The sequence below is a fragment of the Syngnathus typhle genome, linkage group LG9 (assembly GCF_033458585.1).
Source record: "Syngnathus typhle isolate RoL2023-S1 ecotype Sweden linkage group LG9, RoL_Styp_1.0, whole genome shotgun sequence".
NCBI lineage: Eukaryota > Metazoa > Chordata > Actinopteri > Syngnathiformes > Syngnathidae > Syngnathus > Syngnathus typhle.
Genome location: NC_083746.1, coordinates 9,095,090 through 9,112,183, shown reverse-complemented (window position 1 = coordinate 9,112,183; position 17,094 = coordinate 9,095,090). Strand labels below are relative to the sequence as shown.

Genomic DNA, 17,094 nt, shown 5'->3' with positions numbered 1-17,094 from the left:
TTATAAATTATAGAATTTGGAGAATCATGGAAAGTCACACATTTGATTGGTGGGAATATTTCAGGCACCTCCCTTGTGAGGCTTTTGCCTATTCGAGGATTTACACAAGAAATGACACCAAAGGACAAAATAAAGCATAGCACTTTGGAGTTATTAGCTGTCCACCAATCACTTAGATTAGGTTTTCACCATCAAGTTTTTTGGAATCAAGTCATAAAAACTGCAGTATGCATTTTTTTTCTTTTACAATACTGACATCTGCAGGACTCCGACAACAGTACATCCGTGCAAAATAATGGAAGAAAAAATAAACCGTGTTCTTCTGCATGATGTTGTTTTTAATTGATTGTAATAAATAAATAAATAAATAAATAAATAAATAAATAAATAAATAAATAAATAAATAAATAAATAAATAAATAAATAAATAAATAAATAAATAAATAAATAAATAAATAAATAATTGATGGCACCAGATTAAATTATCTCTCAGGTAGTGATGAACAAATAAAGCTTTGTGAAGCACTTGTGATATTTCTTATTTTTACTAGATGGTGGTGGTGTCTTCAATATGCAGTGGAAATGTAATAAACTTATTTCATGTTTTTTAAAACACCATCACCATCCAGAGGAGAATAAATGTATATCACAAGCGCTTACAAGCCACTTTTCACACGCATAGATCGGAAAAACAAGTAGAGGGGGGTTTGACAGCCCACATTTGTATAATGTAAAGTGAAAGCAACAACATAAAGGGCTGACATTTACTTGTTTCCTTTGGTTTACAGCATGTACGCCTTACCCTTTTCATCACTCAAAGAAATTTCTCCTGTCAGCCTCATTTAAGTTCCACCACTCAAAACAAGTGTTGGCCTTCTTGAGAGACCAAAGTAAAAATGTTGACAACAAATTAAAACATCATTAGGCACACCGCAAACGCAACACTGCTTCTGTAGCATGGTTGCCTGAATCATATGTGAAGATTTTCAGAAACCAAAAGAAACATACTGGTCACACTATTTATCTTGGTGTGTGGAAGTTCTTCTCAATCATCAATTTCGCCATTGTTGCTTTTCCTTCCTTTGTGTCATTTTTTGATTCTAATTTCTCAGGATGCATTTGAAAGATGTGCAGCATTGGGCATTTTTATGGCTGCCGCCCAAATGTCAGTTGGCTTTCTCCCCTGTGCTCAGTTGACATAATCACACTTAATGGGTAAGCGCATCAGACTTGCTTTCAGTGTACCTCTCAAATGCTGCTCACTGCACATGTTGTTCAGCGCTCATAACGCAGCCAAGCAGAGGAATTAAAATGGAAGTTCCCCGACAGTCCTCCATCCCCCCTACATTGAAACCTCACATTTGAGAAGTCTGACCACAAACCTATACATCCTCCAGAAGCCTATGCAAATGTGCTCAAAGAAGAACATACAGCTGCAAAATGTTGGTTTGAGATGTTTTCATTAGCCTAAGTGCTTCGATGTGTATCTTGAGTCACGTGGCTGGCTTTGTCGTCTTCTCTCAGATTTGTGAGCATTTAAGGCCATGCTTAGAAATGTGATTGTGCTTTCCTATATGTATTTTCAATTGGGATTCAGTCAAACAAAATATTTTTTTTCTTCAGTCACGTACACTTATGTACATTCTCAGTCTATGGACATGACATCAGAAAAAATATATATTAAAAAAATATATATACATAATATAATGTATTTTTGAAAATATATAAAATATATATATACAATATAAATATAAAAAAATATATATATACGTATATATATATATATATATGTATATTTTTCTTTTTTTTGCAGTTCAAGCTTTTACACCAAAATTCCCCAAACACTCATGACACCAAAGTGTTGCGCAATAACACATTTCTAAAGTACAATATATTCCAAACCAATTCCACACCTTTGCATGTGTACGTGTCTTCACTGCATGTGAAGCTTTAAGGGCAGGGCCAGCATCCGCCACAACCTGGCAGGAAAAACAGGAATAGGCCTTGTCAACTCATGATTACACAACCTTGCTAAGGATTCTCACTTGGCTGGAAAAAAAGACAGCAGGAACTGTTCCTTGTTCTGTAATTTAAAACCATGAAAACAAGTCGCACCACTTGTAAATCAACATGTTCTGTATTCTTTAGTGTTTGGTTTACTGGTTTAGTTAACTATGTTCTTGCTACTTATTCCTAAAAAAAAAAATTACTTGGTTGGTTCAGCTGGTTACTGTGAATGCAAATAGCAAGGGCAACATATTTGGCTAGCTCAAAGAAAAATGATGTTATCTTATGTTTATCACGAAAGGCAAAAATGTCATCTGTCCAGGCATACACAGATTTATTTGAAGTGTCTCGGAGCTTTTCTAGTCATTTTTTTTTCAATATATTCCAAAAGTTGAATTCATTATTTTTTTTTTTCCACTCCAAACTTAAGTTCATGAAAGACAATTAGCAATATTTTTTTAATGAAATTATTTCATCACAAGAACTACGACAGAAGACCTTGGCTTCTTTGTTTTCATTTCCAAAAGTGCGCTCTGTCCCATAAGTGCATCAAGTGAGGCCAGATAAAATATTGCGCATGACAAGTAAAGATGAGCTCCTGCTTTACGATCAAACAAGCAAGCCATTAACGCAATGAAGAGGAAAATAAAAGATGTACAACTTGTGTCTGTTTAGAGTTCACACCTCTCACTTCTGTTACCAAATATATTCTGGAAACTTTGTGATGATTGTGCGGTAAGGGTGTGAAGTACTGTGACATTTACTAAAAGGTTACATACAATTTGATGAATAAATACTTTCAAATGTGAATCATTAAAGTCATCACATTTTGAGCCGTGTATGTCACAAATGTTTATTTTTTTCTTGTTATCTCATGGTGTGTTCTAATAAACTAGTAGGACACAGTTTAGTAGTTGAAAGGGATTTTATTGTAACAATGTTTGACTTTCTGCTCTAGAACAGGCGAGCCAGTATTTTTTTTTTAAATGAGAGAAACCCATTCCTTACATACATAATATTCACAGCAACGTGCCTTCATTTTATTTGTTTTGTGTTCAAATCCTCCGTTCAGTATTTCAGAGACGATATTACAAGAGAATCTCAATTTATGTTTTGTTTGATAGATGAACGCAATTTTTTTAGGGACATGAAAATATACAAGCTATGCAAATACCTGAGCTTCTGTTTGATGATTGAGCGCATTTTTTTTTTTCTAAAATGTAAAATACATAATAAATCACCCCCCAGATATATCAACACACACATATATATATATCTGTAGTTCTGTTCTTCTAAGCATTCTTTGATTGTGCCCGTTAGATAACAAAGTACATTTCACAGGTTCAAGATGTAAACAAAGTTCTGTGCCATGGTGTGCATACATTAAGTTGTTTGGTTGCTTAGCACCAGAGAATAAGAGAGAGAGGGGGGGGGGGGGGATAAAAAGAAAATGCTGCCTTTTGATCAAGATATTAAAGGAAAAGTTGAGGCTAATGAAATTGCAGAGCTGCCCTCTGAAGGTTATGGGTGTGCTTCCAAATGAAAGAAAATTTGCTTCGACAAAGAAATTATTCATCAGGTAGTATAGGAAACTGTCATTAAACCATTTCCACATCAGCCTTAAACATGTACTTTTGGTTTGAATAGGTTTTAGCGTGGGACTTGAATAAAAGGTTACTTTGTTGCAAATGCATGACTAAAGTGCAAGGTTAGCTATACATAACACATCTTTATTTCTTTTCACAGGCTGCAATGAAGCCTCTCTGAGGTAAAATTCATTTTTCCTTCACAATACGATGCATTTTCGCTGTGATTTGAAATTGCATTTTGTACTCACGACCGATGGTTCTTGGAGCAAATAGAATTGAGCATAAAGAAAAAGGTTTTGCAGTGGAACTCGCGAGGTCAAAAGGTTAGCAGGCAAAAACCACAAATAGAAGTTCACACCTATAAAAACAAAAATAAATGCCTTAATGTGCATATTAATTATGTTCATAATCTCATTATATTTTAAAATGTCTGAGGCACAATTTAAGGCTCTATGTATAGAAAGTACTCCACACACAGTTGGGAGAGAACATTATGTTTGCAAGAATACTGTGCGATATACAAACAATTATTTACAGTGCTTAAGACCCACCCAACAACTAAAAATGAAGTAAACTTCATATCAAAAGGTCAAACCGGTAAACATTGATTCATTTGATGAGATATTTTCTTCCACGAGTGTAACCAGGCTTTCAAACACGTGTGAATAGATTTCCATTAGCCGAGAAGTAAATGAAAAGGAGGGAATGAATTCAAAGTAATCGTTAAGCAATCCATTCTAGTTTGAGCGTAGTACAACAATTAAGTGCAATTTCAATGAAGTTAATTGTTCTGCTGCAATACAATGAGATGGAATCTATTATTTTTGTGTGAGTATAAAGTTAAACCCCTATATCCACATTATTTTAGATTTTTTGTATTTCATGAAAACTTGACAGTGGGCTGTGCAGTAAACATTCCAACCTTGCAGTATTGTTAAGAGCCATCTGAGACATTAATGTGAACTCTCTTGTCGATTACTCAACAGAGCCATTTTGTTCTGTAAGTTTAAGAGTCTCTGTTTATCTTGACTCCTCGGTGCGAGATTATGTTCTTTTTCAGTGGCATGTAGCAACCCGCCATAGTGATGTGCGTTCTCATGTTGGTCTGCCTTGACAGTTCCGTTAAAAAAGAAAAAAAGTTCATAAGTATTATTTAGAGTCTTTGATGCAAACACGCACACAGTATGTATATTCTTCTCCCAAAAATGTTTGAGTAGTATTGGTATAAGTATTGGTCCAAGTTACGTCTCCAAGTTAGTTAAGCGTCCATGTAAACACAAAAACCGGTGGAATGCCTCATGTCTCATATTTTGCTGTAATTAAAATGCAACCTTCTGGAACACAAAGGAAAATTGACCCTTCAAAATAATGCTACCATTACAATAAATACTGTACTTAAACAGCTTAATTATGATAATGGCACAATTGTTAATATTTCTACAAATGCAGGACACAACGAGAGACAATATTACCACTGGCAAAAAAAAAAAAAGTCCAAATGGACACCATTCAGCATCAGGCAACCAAACTATAATTTGCTGCACAGTTTTTTTTGTTTTATGTTACGCACGTCGAAAGGGCGAGAAAAAAGCAATAATTTTAATCTCAAGAAAAAATAGCAGTAATGTTACACTATAAAAGTCATAATATTACTAAAAAAAAATTTTGATTCAAGTTGCTTGTGCATGATAAACTGATTGTTTCCGTCTGCCAACATAATGCCCGATTACTTTATTTTCATAATTACAACTTCATTCTTACAATGCAAATATTTTATTTAGTCGTAATTTGTTACTTTTCAGTGTACTTCCCAAACTCCTTCATATAGTAAACAAAACAATCAACCACAAACCCAACGCCTGCCACTTTGTGCACTGGTGCAGAAAGTAGTTTTGGTCAAAGTAATTCTTGAGGTCTGTTTTAGGAATCTTTAAAAAAAAATAAAAAATAAATCAAAGAAATAAATCTGATCTCATTTATAGCAGCCCACACTGCTATGAAGCCTTCATATAGTTATTCAGCCATCCAAAATCACACTGCTGTGCTACACAAGTCTGCAGCAACATTAAAGCTTAAAAAAATGAGAATAAAAATCTTCCCCTTACATGTCTCCATCTTTTCACTGAAACGTATGTTCACCACGGACGATATGTGAGGAAAACTCATAACGGTCCTTGCTGTGGTGACCACAGATGTTACATTCCAGTGGATCCCTGTATCCATGGCAACCCATGTGGATAGTGTACATGACATGGTCCAGAAAGAGCACTTGGCAATGGTCGCACTGGAAGGCCCGCAACTCACGACCATCTCGCCCAAACACTCGCACCCCATCCTGGACTGCAGGCCTCTCTGTAGCTTCTTGCACTACCCCGCTGGAAGTTCCTGAGCTATTTCTGGGGGACGCATCTACGGCGTGATGGCCTGAATAAACCGTAGGACTTGAGCGTGACCTGAGCCTGGACGGGTGATTGCTAGCGGGGTTAGCATGCTGTTCCCGAGGGCTGCTGCGAGCCGACTCGGGTGAGTCTCCTCCGCTGTTGCTCGGCGTCTCTCGGTGTCCTGACTGGGTCGGCCGACCGTGACGAGTCAAGGAAACGGGCCCGTTGGAGTTGCTGTGACTGGGGAAATCAGAGGGTAATGTGGCCTGAGGTGGCAGTGAGTCAATATTCCCTGAACGCTCCATTCTCTGGTCAAGAGGCAGAACATGATGGTAGAGTGGGTTGACCATGGGCATAACCTCCGTCATGGAGAGCTGGTGGCCGGTGTGCTGGAGAATGGGGCGAAGTGTTTCTGATCCTAAGTAGGTCATGGCATTGCCCATTGCTTGCTCCATCATGTGGGCTGACAACAGTTCAGCCTGTTTCTCAAACTTGAGTCCCATCTCATATCCCATTTCAGGGTAGTTGTAGCGCATCATCTTTTCACCTGTTTAAAACAGTAGAGAAAGTTGAAGAACCGGGCTTTCGTTGAGGTATGAGTTTTTGAAGAAAGTGGCTATGGAGGGGGAACGACTTTTGAAGCCACAAAATGGCAGAAGTAAGAACACGCTTCCTTTCGAGCTTTAGTCAAACGTATCATTTAGATCTTGCACTTGATGTTCAAAATGTGAAAGTATGAGGAGTGGAAAGCCCCATCCATTTACCAATATAGACCAAACCTTCCAGAACAGGGATGCGGTGAGCTGTTGTCACTTAAGATTGCAAGTAGCAAAGTTACAGGTGTACCTAACCGCAAAATGAAAACCACTTCCTTGACACTCTGGCCCGAGGCTCCTCTAACTTCCTCAATCTATCTATTTTATATACATGTAGGCATGTGCCAAAATAAAGCACTGTTCTGGTGTTTTTTCCAATATGGGATATGATTTTGTACTTTAAATATATTGTGCCAAACAACTTTCATTTTTTTTATAGTTCTTGTTCTTTCATTTCATCATCTCAAATGTGACACATTTATTCATCCATTCGTCCTAATATTTGACCAGGCTTTTCCTGATATATGAGACAGCACATTTAAACCAGTGGATGAGCTAACTGTGTTGATAGATACTTACCCACAAATTTCTGTGGTGTGCTGCTCTTCCTTTTTCCAACATTACTCTGCAATCTTTCAATGACAAGCGGCCGCTCAAATGTCGTCAAAGGCCTTGGCTCTTTAGGAACCTCACCTGGGGGGGAATGATCAGGATTAATAAATACCTTCATCAAATTTAACTTTAGATGTTGGTGCATTACAGAATATGTATTGTTTTTCCAAATTACTTGATTTTAAATCTACAAATATCAAAATAAATGTAATAATATATTATTTGTTATTATTATTTTATATAATTTTGCAAACACTATTGCAAGATATGAGCTGTGGTTCAGTAAGTTTTGCGTTGAGTTTTTTTGAAAGATTTTTGAAAAACAAACGCTAAATGGTAGCAGTGGACATCACAGTGCTAGTTTTGTTCTTTCTGCTAGAACAGATGTCATCTCCATTCATTGCAATGGGGGAAAGAATTTTTGAGAGGCTCTTTTGAGAGAGTCTTCTGATGTACAAGCAGATTCATAGAAAGAATTCATTCCTTAATTCATTCGTATTCTACACTGTAAAAATAGAAATTACCTGGATAAGGGCATGTGTTGGCAGATGGGTCCAGACCCAGGCTCTGCAGGTAACTATGGCAGCGTTCTTTGTGCTCCTCAAGGGAACTGCGTTGTTTGTAGCTCCGCCCACAGTAGTTACACTTGTGTGGTTTGCCAACTAAAAGTGAAGACACGCACCAGACAACATATTATCCTTTGGTTCATTCACTGTGACGCTGTCTAAGTATGTGGGCAGAATATATTCTTCCTGTACTGTACTGTCATTTTCCAGCACAAGAGGAATTGACAGCTGTCCAGGTCTACATCAATAAATAGTTCAACAACTTAGAGGGTGTTTTGCTGGCATATCAGATTTTTTTCAATTCACAGCTATTCATCCAAAGTCTGCCACACATAAGGAACGTATATGACCAGATAAAATATCCAAGCAATTATGTTGATGTTTGGTGTATTGAAAAGATAATTAAGATTCACGTTCAGTTCTAAAATTCTTGTGGTCGTTTAAATTTAAAACACTGGGCATTGGAATCAAGTATCATGTCATTACAAACATGAATGGTTCATCATGTATGGAGTATTTTATTTTTTTTATGTACATATAGAAAACCCACGGGCTAAATACAGCAGGTTTCAATATTGTTCAAGTGTGGGTGCAAGAGCGCCTTGCTGTTTTATATTTAGCAACCCGTCACCATTTGACATTGTGCAGATGTTAGATAGACCTTTAGAATTAACCTTTCAAATGCTATTTATATTCATTGGAATAGTTCACATTGCTACTTGAGACTTCAATGTAATCCACATACATGACATTTTTATCGAACTTCATAGTCCATATTCAAGATCTGAAAGCACAGGAAACTGCAGGAAATGTTGAAACTATTCCCATTAAGTTAGAAACACAGGTTTGTGTAAAAGTGTGCTTCCATGAGAACGGTTAGAACGATTCGTAGACTTAAAAGGCGAATGTTTTTTTTTCTTCTCCCAAGTCAACTGTGATTAAAGTAAAAAGACATTTCAAAGTGGACCCATGGTTCCAGGCAAAGTCTATGGCGTACATGGGATTTTATTTGTTTTTATCTGACCTCAAAGTCCTTCTATTTAATGACCACCGTACGAGACATAGCAGCACGAAAACTACAAAAGAAGCAAAGCATACATAAAAACACTCACACATACCCCACGAAAAAGTGAACTGTGTGACTAAGTCCTGAACTCAGAAATGAGTTTCTTCCGACCTTGATTTTAAAAATGCAAATGAGGATACAGCAAATTGTATCTGATAGGAAAGTGGGTTACAGTTGACAAACTCCACCTATGCTGCCTTTCTAACCAACACTTTCCACTTTCAAGTTAGATGAAGAACGGCATGTCCTTGGTTCCTAGCAACAAAGCTTTTACAGCAAGATAAATGCATTTATAACTGACAACACCAAGAGTATATTTGGCCTTGGTCACTTCTGTCGCCACGTGATACTTGTGATGTGATACATAGATGGTTTTACATATATATATAAAAAATACATACACACACACACACTCACACACCCATATATATACACCTAATTTACTATTATTATTATAATTATTATTATTATTATTATTATTATTATTATTATTATTATTATTATTATTATTATTATTATTATTATTATAATCTTACCAGCATGAGTACGTAGATGACCCGTCAGAGCGTCACGACGGCGACAGGCGTAGCTGCAGAAGGGGCACTTGAAAGGTTTTTCACCTGTGTGTAATTTAATGTGCCTCAGCAGATTCCCCTTCTGAGTGAATGAGACACCACACTGGTTGCACTGGAATGGCCGGTCACCTTAAGGAGGCATACACGGTAATTTATCTCACTGCACTTACTGTCAACAGATCAAGGAAATATTTCTTTGGACTATGAGGTGCTCTTAAAATGTTTTCATTTTCTGAAAAGAAAAGCAAAAGTCATATAATGAGTGTGCCTTATATATGGATGCCGAATGCAAGTTGGAAAAAAGTTCCACTTGGTTTGATTCCCTCAATATTACCCTTATACCCCAGTGTGCCTCATATTTGGACATTTCCAAAAATAGAGCTGTCGGGCCTTACAATCCGGTGAGTCTTATGGTCCAAAAAATACGGTATATAAGTGAACCCAAACATTACAAACACATCTATGTAAGCCAAAGGCAGTTCTACACCTACGTACTGTTGTTGCCGACATGTGTTATGTGGGAAGGTTAAACAATATAGGTCATTTGAAAATGTAATGCGTATAATTGTTTTGCTATATTTTGACAATGCCCTCAGCAGCAGGGAGTATATGTTGCTGTACAGACACAAGCTACACTGTTCTCATGTAAAAGCATTTGATCAGCAGTCAGTTGGAAAGGAGAAATGTGATCTTGTGCTGTGACAACCACGGCTGTCATGGTGTCACCTGGAACAGGTTGCGGGGGATTCCGAGGATATTTTTCCCTGATAATAATTTCAAGTCTGGGTTGTTGTTTTGGAAAAAAAAAAACACACAATAAAAGAAAAGGTTCCACACCCTGTTTTAAAGAAAAACAAATGACTCATCTTAAGGACAGGAAGAACAAACAAAATTTGTTTCAAATACAATACCGTTTAATTGTCGACTGGGTGTATCCACGGCCATATTTTGTCCAGATATCCCATCCTGTGCATTACTCGGGCTGCCAGCCATAGGTTCCCCTCCAGAAGTCGCTTCGTCTCTGTTTTGGGCTTCACACCCTGGACTTCTATTGCCGGCCTCTTCACTTGTGTCTTCTTGTTTGATCTGTTTATCGCTCAGCTCTTCAAGACAAAAACACAAGGGGTAGTTGACACAATTTTCCTTAGAAAAAAATCATGATGTTGAACAGAACTGGGCTAAACTTAGATTTTGTTGCAGTACAATAAAAGATGAAGTAATTAGTCGAGTGGACTGGAGGAGACACTGTAACCTGGCAACTGAATGTGTAGGGAAGCTTTAGGATGGGCTGACAATGCCGAAAAAGAGAGGAGCGAATGATAAACAGGCTGGTCTGGTTCCTGGCTGTCTCCAGGGAAAAAAGGGAGTGTCGGAGGCTCTGTCGTTTATAGCACCTTCCTAGCAATGGACACTGAACCAACCGATGATAAGGGTAAGACGTTGCGAAATTGTGCGTCTGTGAGTGTGGCGATAATACTTCTATGCCTTGTCGCACTCACGTCTGGTTTGGAGCAAATTGACGATTCAAGAGCAGCTTGCTGGCCTTTAAACTATAGAACACTAGATGGACAAAGCTATTGAGACACAAATGTCAATCGGTTAATCAATCCGGGATTAGATTTGAATTTTTAATTCCACCTGAAACATTGATTGATCATTTTGAATAAATAAATAAATAAATAAATAAATAAATAAATAAATAAATAAATAAATAAATAAATAAATAAATAAATAAATAAATAAATAAATAAATAAATAAATAAATAAATAAATAAATAAATAAATACATTGAAAAAAAAAAATTAAAAACGATTTTAATCATGCATTGTTACACTTGCTTTTTATTGTTTCTTTAAGGTGGTAAACGTGCTGCCGCCGGTGTAAAATGTCATCACTGATCTAAAGGGGCTTTGTAGGTTGAAGTGTGAGAGAAAATGCCAGGACAAAATTTACTGGTCCAGCTGATCCGGTTTTGGGGATTTAGACAAGCATAAATAAAGATGTGACCACGTGGCTGTTTAACTGAAGAGTCCAATCTGACTAAATCCTTCAGGTGTCCCTTTAGGCGACTGGACCCTTGGACAATTTGACCCTTTAAAGTTCAGTCAAAGCAGTAGAATGATGAAAAAAAACAAATTAGCAGCAGACACTTCCACAAAGCTCATAAAGCTTGCAATTTATATTTCCAGTTTATGAGGAGCATCATGAACAAGCCTCGTCTACAAGGCTGTATCCTGGCAACAAGGAGCGGACCTTGCATCTTTACATCTTGTCCTCTCAATATAGCTGAGTTGAAAGTTTCAAGCGGTCAACTGAGGATACAAATACTTTCTACAATAATTTGAATTTGAAGCAAATTATCAACCCTGTCCTTCCAAATAGGAGCATTGTGCATATATAGCACCACGTCTGAGAATGATTGGAAATTATTTGACAGTGTTTGTGTAGAAGTAGTCAAGCTGTGCACTCACCACTGGGGGAATTACGACCATTCGACTCATTTTGTCCATTAGACATTGACATTCTTGACTCCTCCTTACCTGGAGAGCATTGGCCGTTACCTATAAGACAAAATTAAAGTCGGCAACCTTTATTTTGCTGTTAGAGGGGCAGGGAGAGCAGTGCCCGCGCAGCTCCAGTAGATGGCAGTGTTTCGATTTAATTTAGAGTTGTAATTGAATTGCAAAATATGAAACAACATATTGAATCTGATGTTGTTTTGGAGGAAACTGTTACGTTTTATTCCCAGCGTGGAGTTTAACACTGAATCTTAACCGGTTGATGCTGTCTGTACAATTTAATATACGTATGATTTTGCGGCAGGTCGATATTTTGGACAAAATAAACCTGACGGAAAGAACCCCTAGTCAGTCATGTCACTGAAAGGCACAATGAGAATAACAACTTGGAGTCGAGCAAGGCAGATTGTGGAAGAGAATGCATTGACTTTTATGTCTACAGGTGAGGAAAACAATTAAAGGAGATAGAAATTCTTTCAGTTAAGGGCAACAAAGGTCAGTGGAAATGCATTGAATTTCTACGAAAGCAGCACATACTTCACATACAGTACAGGATTTTCTTCGATCGAATTTAATAAAGCACAGACAGTGTTCTTCTCTTCCCGGATGGCAACAGTGAAGGTAACACCGCTGAATGCTGAAGGAAACTAACTGAAGCGACCTTACATAACGACGCTATCCTAATGTCCGGCAAACACGGATCGGGTTGCAACCTCCCAGCAGCTCAGGCTATGGATAGCCTTCGTTCACTCAGAGGGAGAGCAAAGCGATCCCTTATCCTCTTACAGACTCCACCATCGAATCGAACAATACAGCGGCTACAGCCAAACGCCACAATTGAGCTCGCTGTCAGATCCCGACGATACCAGAATATGAGTCATCATTCGGCTACTACACTGAAAATCTTTACAAGCAAAAAGTCAGCGCAACTCATTGTGACAGCTCAATTTTGTCTGAGCTTAGGTCTGGGCTCGGGTAGCGTGCCTTAAAGGGGAGCCCCTGGCAATTTCGTCCTGGAGACACTCAAGAATGCTAATGCGTTAATTAAACGAGTAGTTTGTGCTTGTACCTTGAGGTAGTTCACATTCCTATCCTTCGCTAAATGTTACATTGAGTGACAATTCTTCCTAACATGGGCAGAACCGAGTTGATTGTTTCAAAACACACAATTTTGAATCTAACTGTCGCGACTAATGCTCATTGTTAATTGAACAAGACTACAGTCACACTTGCACACAATCAGAATGACGGACAGGACACAATTACTCTCCTGTGTGGTAGGGATGTGGTTTTTCCTGTCGAACGCTCCTTCCACCCCCACCCCCACCCCCACCCCTCCCGTCTTCCATACACTAAAAAAAAAACATATACATGCAACAGACAGTAATGGTCCTACAACAAACTCTGCTGATTTTTGGTATAGATTGAAAGCACCATCCCGCATTGTATACCACAAGTTATATTTTCAAAATATATATTCAGCCGACTGAATGTGAAATTGTTGGCATTTATTATATTTCACCTCGAGGCTACATTTTACATGCAGTTAATTCAATCATCAGTTAGAATGTACGGATACTAATTAGTGTGTTTTGACTTCACGTTGCTGTCAGTCTAATTAAACACAATCAGATTATTCCCTCACATGACTTGCATACACATCAACAATGCCAATGAGCTAGGATCTGTATCTATTTATTGATTAAGACCCATAATCTCACCCCCGACATGAATTCAAATAACTACAAATCCCCATCAATGTTATAAAAAAACAAGTTGTTTTTAGTGACTTGTAGAAAGCTGATAATGTGCAAAACTTTTTTTCTCAGTCGTTTTTGGGGGGTGGCACCATATTATAATGTCACTGACGGCAACGAGAAAAAAGTGAGGCGGATGACAATTGAACTTATTGTGACATTGGAAATTGTTCGATTATTCCTTATGTGACAGTGAGTAGGTGTCATTATTAAAAGGACAACTGATGGAATCCTGCCTCTGCATGTTTTCCTGCATGCCATGAGTGTCATCAAAGTAAATGGAAAGTTGATCCTTTCTTCATACTTAAGTTTTCAGTCATACCATGAAGAGAATTTCTTGTTTTTTGAATGTTAAAACATTGCCTTGTACGGTTAAAGAATTCAGTTTTATGATGGCAACAGCAAAAGTTAATCGTGTGTTCAACATTGGAGGTTTTTCATTACTGTCTGGATCTCAAGCGCTTCAAAAGTGAGTGAGGTCTGTTAAATAAAACATTTTTCAATTTAACTTTTTATTACGTTCACTTCTATGGAAGTTGCTTCACATTGACTGTCGTGTAGATGCAATAGAAGAACTTACTCGCAGAGTAGCCGTTGGGCACCTCCATTTCCAGCACTGCGGTCGTGCGGCTGCGGAGACAATAATATTTAAAAAATAATGTTTTTTTTTAATATATATATTGTAAATACTGTCCATCCATTTTAGCTAGATTCAATTCATACGCATGAAGAATAGACCAATTTACAAAGTAACAATACATTTGAAATATTATTTGAATGGCCCGGCATAGCAAGTTTATACAAGTCTATGTATTAATTATTTGCCTTCATTTTTATCATCAGTGTACAGTTGATTACACCTATTGTAAAATCAATCACTGCAATTTCATTACACATGAATCAAAAGCATTCCATTCCATCAAAACGCCGTCCAATAGCGCAGGGATGTCACTGATTTGTCACTTGGGCCTCTTTACAACCCCCCCCCCCCCCCCCCCACACACACACACACAAAAAAAAGCTTTTGTATATAATGTGGAAAATTACGTATGAGCAATCATGGAGATGTAAAAACTTAGAATAATTTATAATAAATAGGTGAGTTGATATAATTACCTTCAAGTGTCTCTCCTGAGTAAAATTACTTGGTAATTTCAGTCGAGGACTGAGGGAGGGGGGGTGGTAGGTCGTCTCCACCTCCCTTTAAAGACCAAGAAAGTCCAAATCACTTATTTCCTCTCGTGATATTTAAATAATGCAGAGCAGCTCTGCATTATTCATTAAAGCTATTAGAGAAACCCGTCCAGAAAGGTGACGCAAGCAAGTTTGAGAAGCGCATGGAAAAGTTAAGGAGCGCATCTTCCCTCAATGGTAACCAAGTCGGTGGGTTTTTTTTTGCGCGCGCCTCCTGATGAGTTAAAAATATTAGATCACTCCGGGAGAGTTCGACACGAACCCGACTCCACCTGATGTACAACAGGGACGTCGAAAAGGGAAGACTCGACGGGCTGCTAAGAAGGAAAGAAGCAGAGGGATGGATCAAACTGGATCCACCGGTTCCTAAGGAATTAGCCTTAGCGACAGGGAGCACCCAGTCGCTTTTCAAGGGACTGGAAAATTCGTTGGTTGGTTGGTGTTGAAAGAACGCAAGTGTTGGAGATATGTGACTCACTAATGCTGGAAGGACCTGCAGCGCCACATGTGTTTTATTGCAACTGATAATGAATGGATACGTGCCATTGCCACATTAGGTACAAGTTCGGATTCAAAACGTTTTGGCTTTATATACAGTTTTGATGGACACTGTAATCATATTAAATCACATTTTAAAAGATCTAATACTTGAACTGTGTTAGGGTATCTATTGTCAATTTTTATTGGTTTAAAATAATCCGCTGTCTTTTTACTACCACACCTACTGAATTTCCATTTTGAAACAAAGAAAAAATATAATTTTAAAGATGTGCATTGTGTTTGAGCTCTGGGCTGCTTGTCACTTTTGCCAATTTAACCAAAACGCTGCGATTGTTTTAATTGCATTTACACCGTATGTATAATTTTAGATGAATGATAAACATATATTTGTTGTTATTGAAGCTTAGATCTCATTAGATGAATGGGTATGACGATGTTAATGGGTGACGTAGTTTATGAATTAAATGCTTATATAATTGCTCACTATTTTGTACAAGCCACGACAGTCATGCAAAACTATAAGAATAAAACATGCGAGGAAAGTTGGGTGTGATTTTTAATGTGTTGCTCATATATTGTTGAAATTCTGCACCGACTGCCATGCAACAGGTGATCACACCGATCAGCTCCGTTCCTCACCAGCATTGCTGCACATAAGATATCCAATTTTGTACTTTTGTCCTTTTTTATTTCGTTTTTGCTTTCTTTTTCTTTTCTGGTTTTGTAATTTACCTGAAGCATACGGTAATCTCCCATTGAGCTGCACGGCGATCCAGGGAGAATATCTAGGAGCGGATCAGACTTCATTGCGGTACCATGCTGGAGGCGTTATTAAGCCGGTTCCGAAGCTCCCGCAGCAACAATCTCTTGTTAAGATCCACCACCGCCTTTCGTCTCCATCTCCCGCAGAGAGCAGCTGCAGAGTGACAAGTGCCACTTGTGGTGCAGGGGGTGTTCTGTTAGTACATATAGGTTTTGTCTCACACTGAGAAATGGACCACCGGGTACTGCGGAACCGTTTTGCATGGTTGGCACAGTCAATGAATCGTTTACTGCATGTGTACCTTTTATTTGTGACCATTAAGTCAAGTTATGTTCATAAATTGAAAAATGTCATATTTTTTTGCTTTAAAAATGTGGACTTTAATTTGTAAATTGTAAGATGGTTGTTATCTCATGTACTTAATAAACATTCCATGAAGTAGTAGAGGCACAAGGATTAAAAAAATAAAATAAAAATGCATTTATACAAGTTAAGTTGTTGGTCAGAATTTTAGACCCTGGGGAACGTCAATGCCCTGAGCGATGTACAGTACAGCAAATAATAATAATAAATAAATAAATAAATAAGCTTTACTTGGGCTCTCTCCTGTGGTGAGGAAGGGATATTACAAGTTTGGAATACGTGTCACTTCATTTCCTTACACTTCCCCTGCAAGAATGCATGGATTTCCTCTTAGACTTGTCAGCTTCACCAACCTTTTTTAAATAGATTTATTATTTTATTTTATCACAGCAGTTATTTTTTGTGTTGTGAAATATTTCTGTGCAGCTACAGTTGAGAAAGCATCTAAGGAATCATTTGTTTTTCAGGACAAAACGTGTCATTTGTTCCACAAGTTTAAGACTTCAGTCAATAGTAGAATTCAATGAGACTTAATTTAGAACTGCATAAAAGCAAAGATTGTCTTATGTGAGTGTATCTACTTTTATTGATCAGTATAAATGATG

General features: G+C 37.7%; 1 protein-coding gene across 5 annotated transcripts; it reads right to left on the bottom strand.

The window, feature by feature from the left end:
• Window positions 1-2,913: 2,913 nt before the first annotated feature.
• On the bottom strand, window positions 2,914-16,337 carry ikzf2 (IKAROS family zinc finger 2). Of its 5 annotated transcripts, none has more exons than XM_061286712.1 (9): window positions 16,096-16,337; window positions 14,785-16,010; window positions 14,249-14,298; window positions 11,933-11,953; window positions 10,304-10,495; window positions 9,354-9,521; window positions 7,710-7,847; window positions 7,153-7,266; window positions 2,914-6,524 (listed from the first exon to the last, which is right to left on the bottom strand). In XM_061286712.1, exons 3-9 carry the CDS (start codon window positions 14,274-14,276, stop codon window positions 5,716-5,718), a joined length of 1,470 nt encoding a protein of 489 aa, XP_061142696.1. In that variant the 5' UTR covers window positions 14,277-14,298; window positions 14,785-16,010; window positions 16,096-16,337; the 3' UTR covers window positions 2,914-5,715. The 5 variants fall into 5 exon arrangements, with proteins under 5 accessions (XP_061142696.1, XP_061142693.1, XP_061142694.1 ...); XM_061286709.1 differs by having other exon boundaries at window positions 11,864-11,953; window positions 16,096-16,335; XM_061286710.1 differs by having other exon boundaries at window positions 11,864-11,953; window positions 14,785-14,869; window positions 16,096-16,335.
• Between the last annotated feature and the right edge of the window lie 757 nt (window positions 16,338-17,094).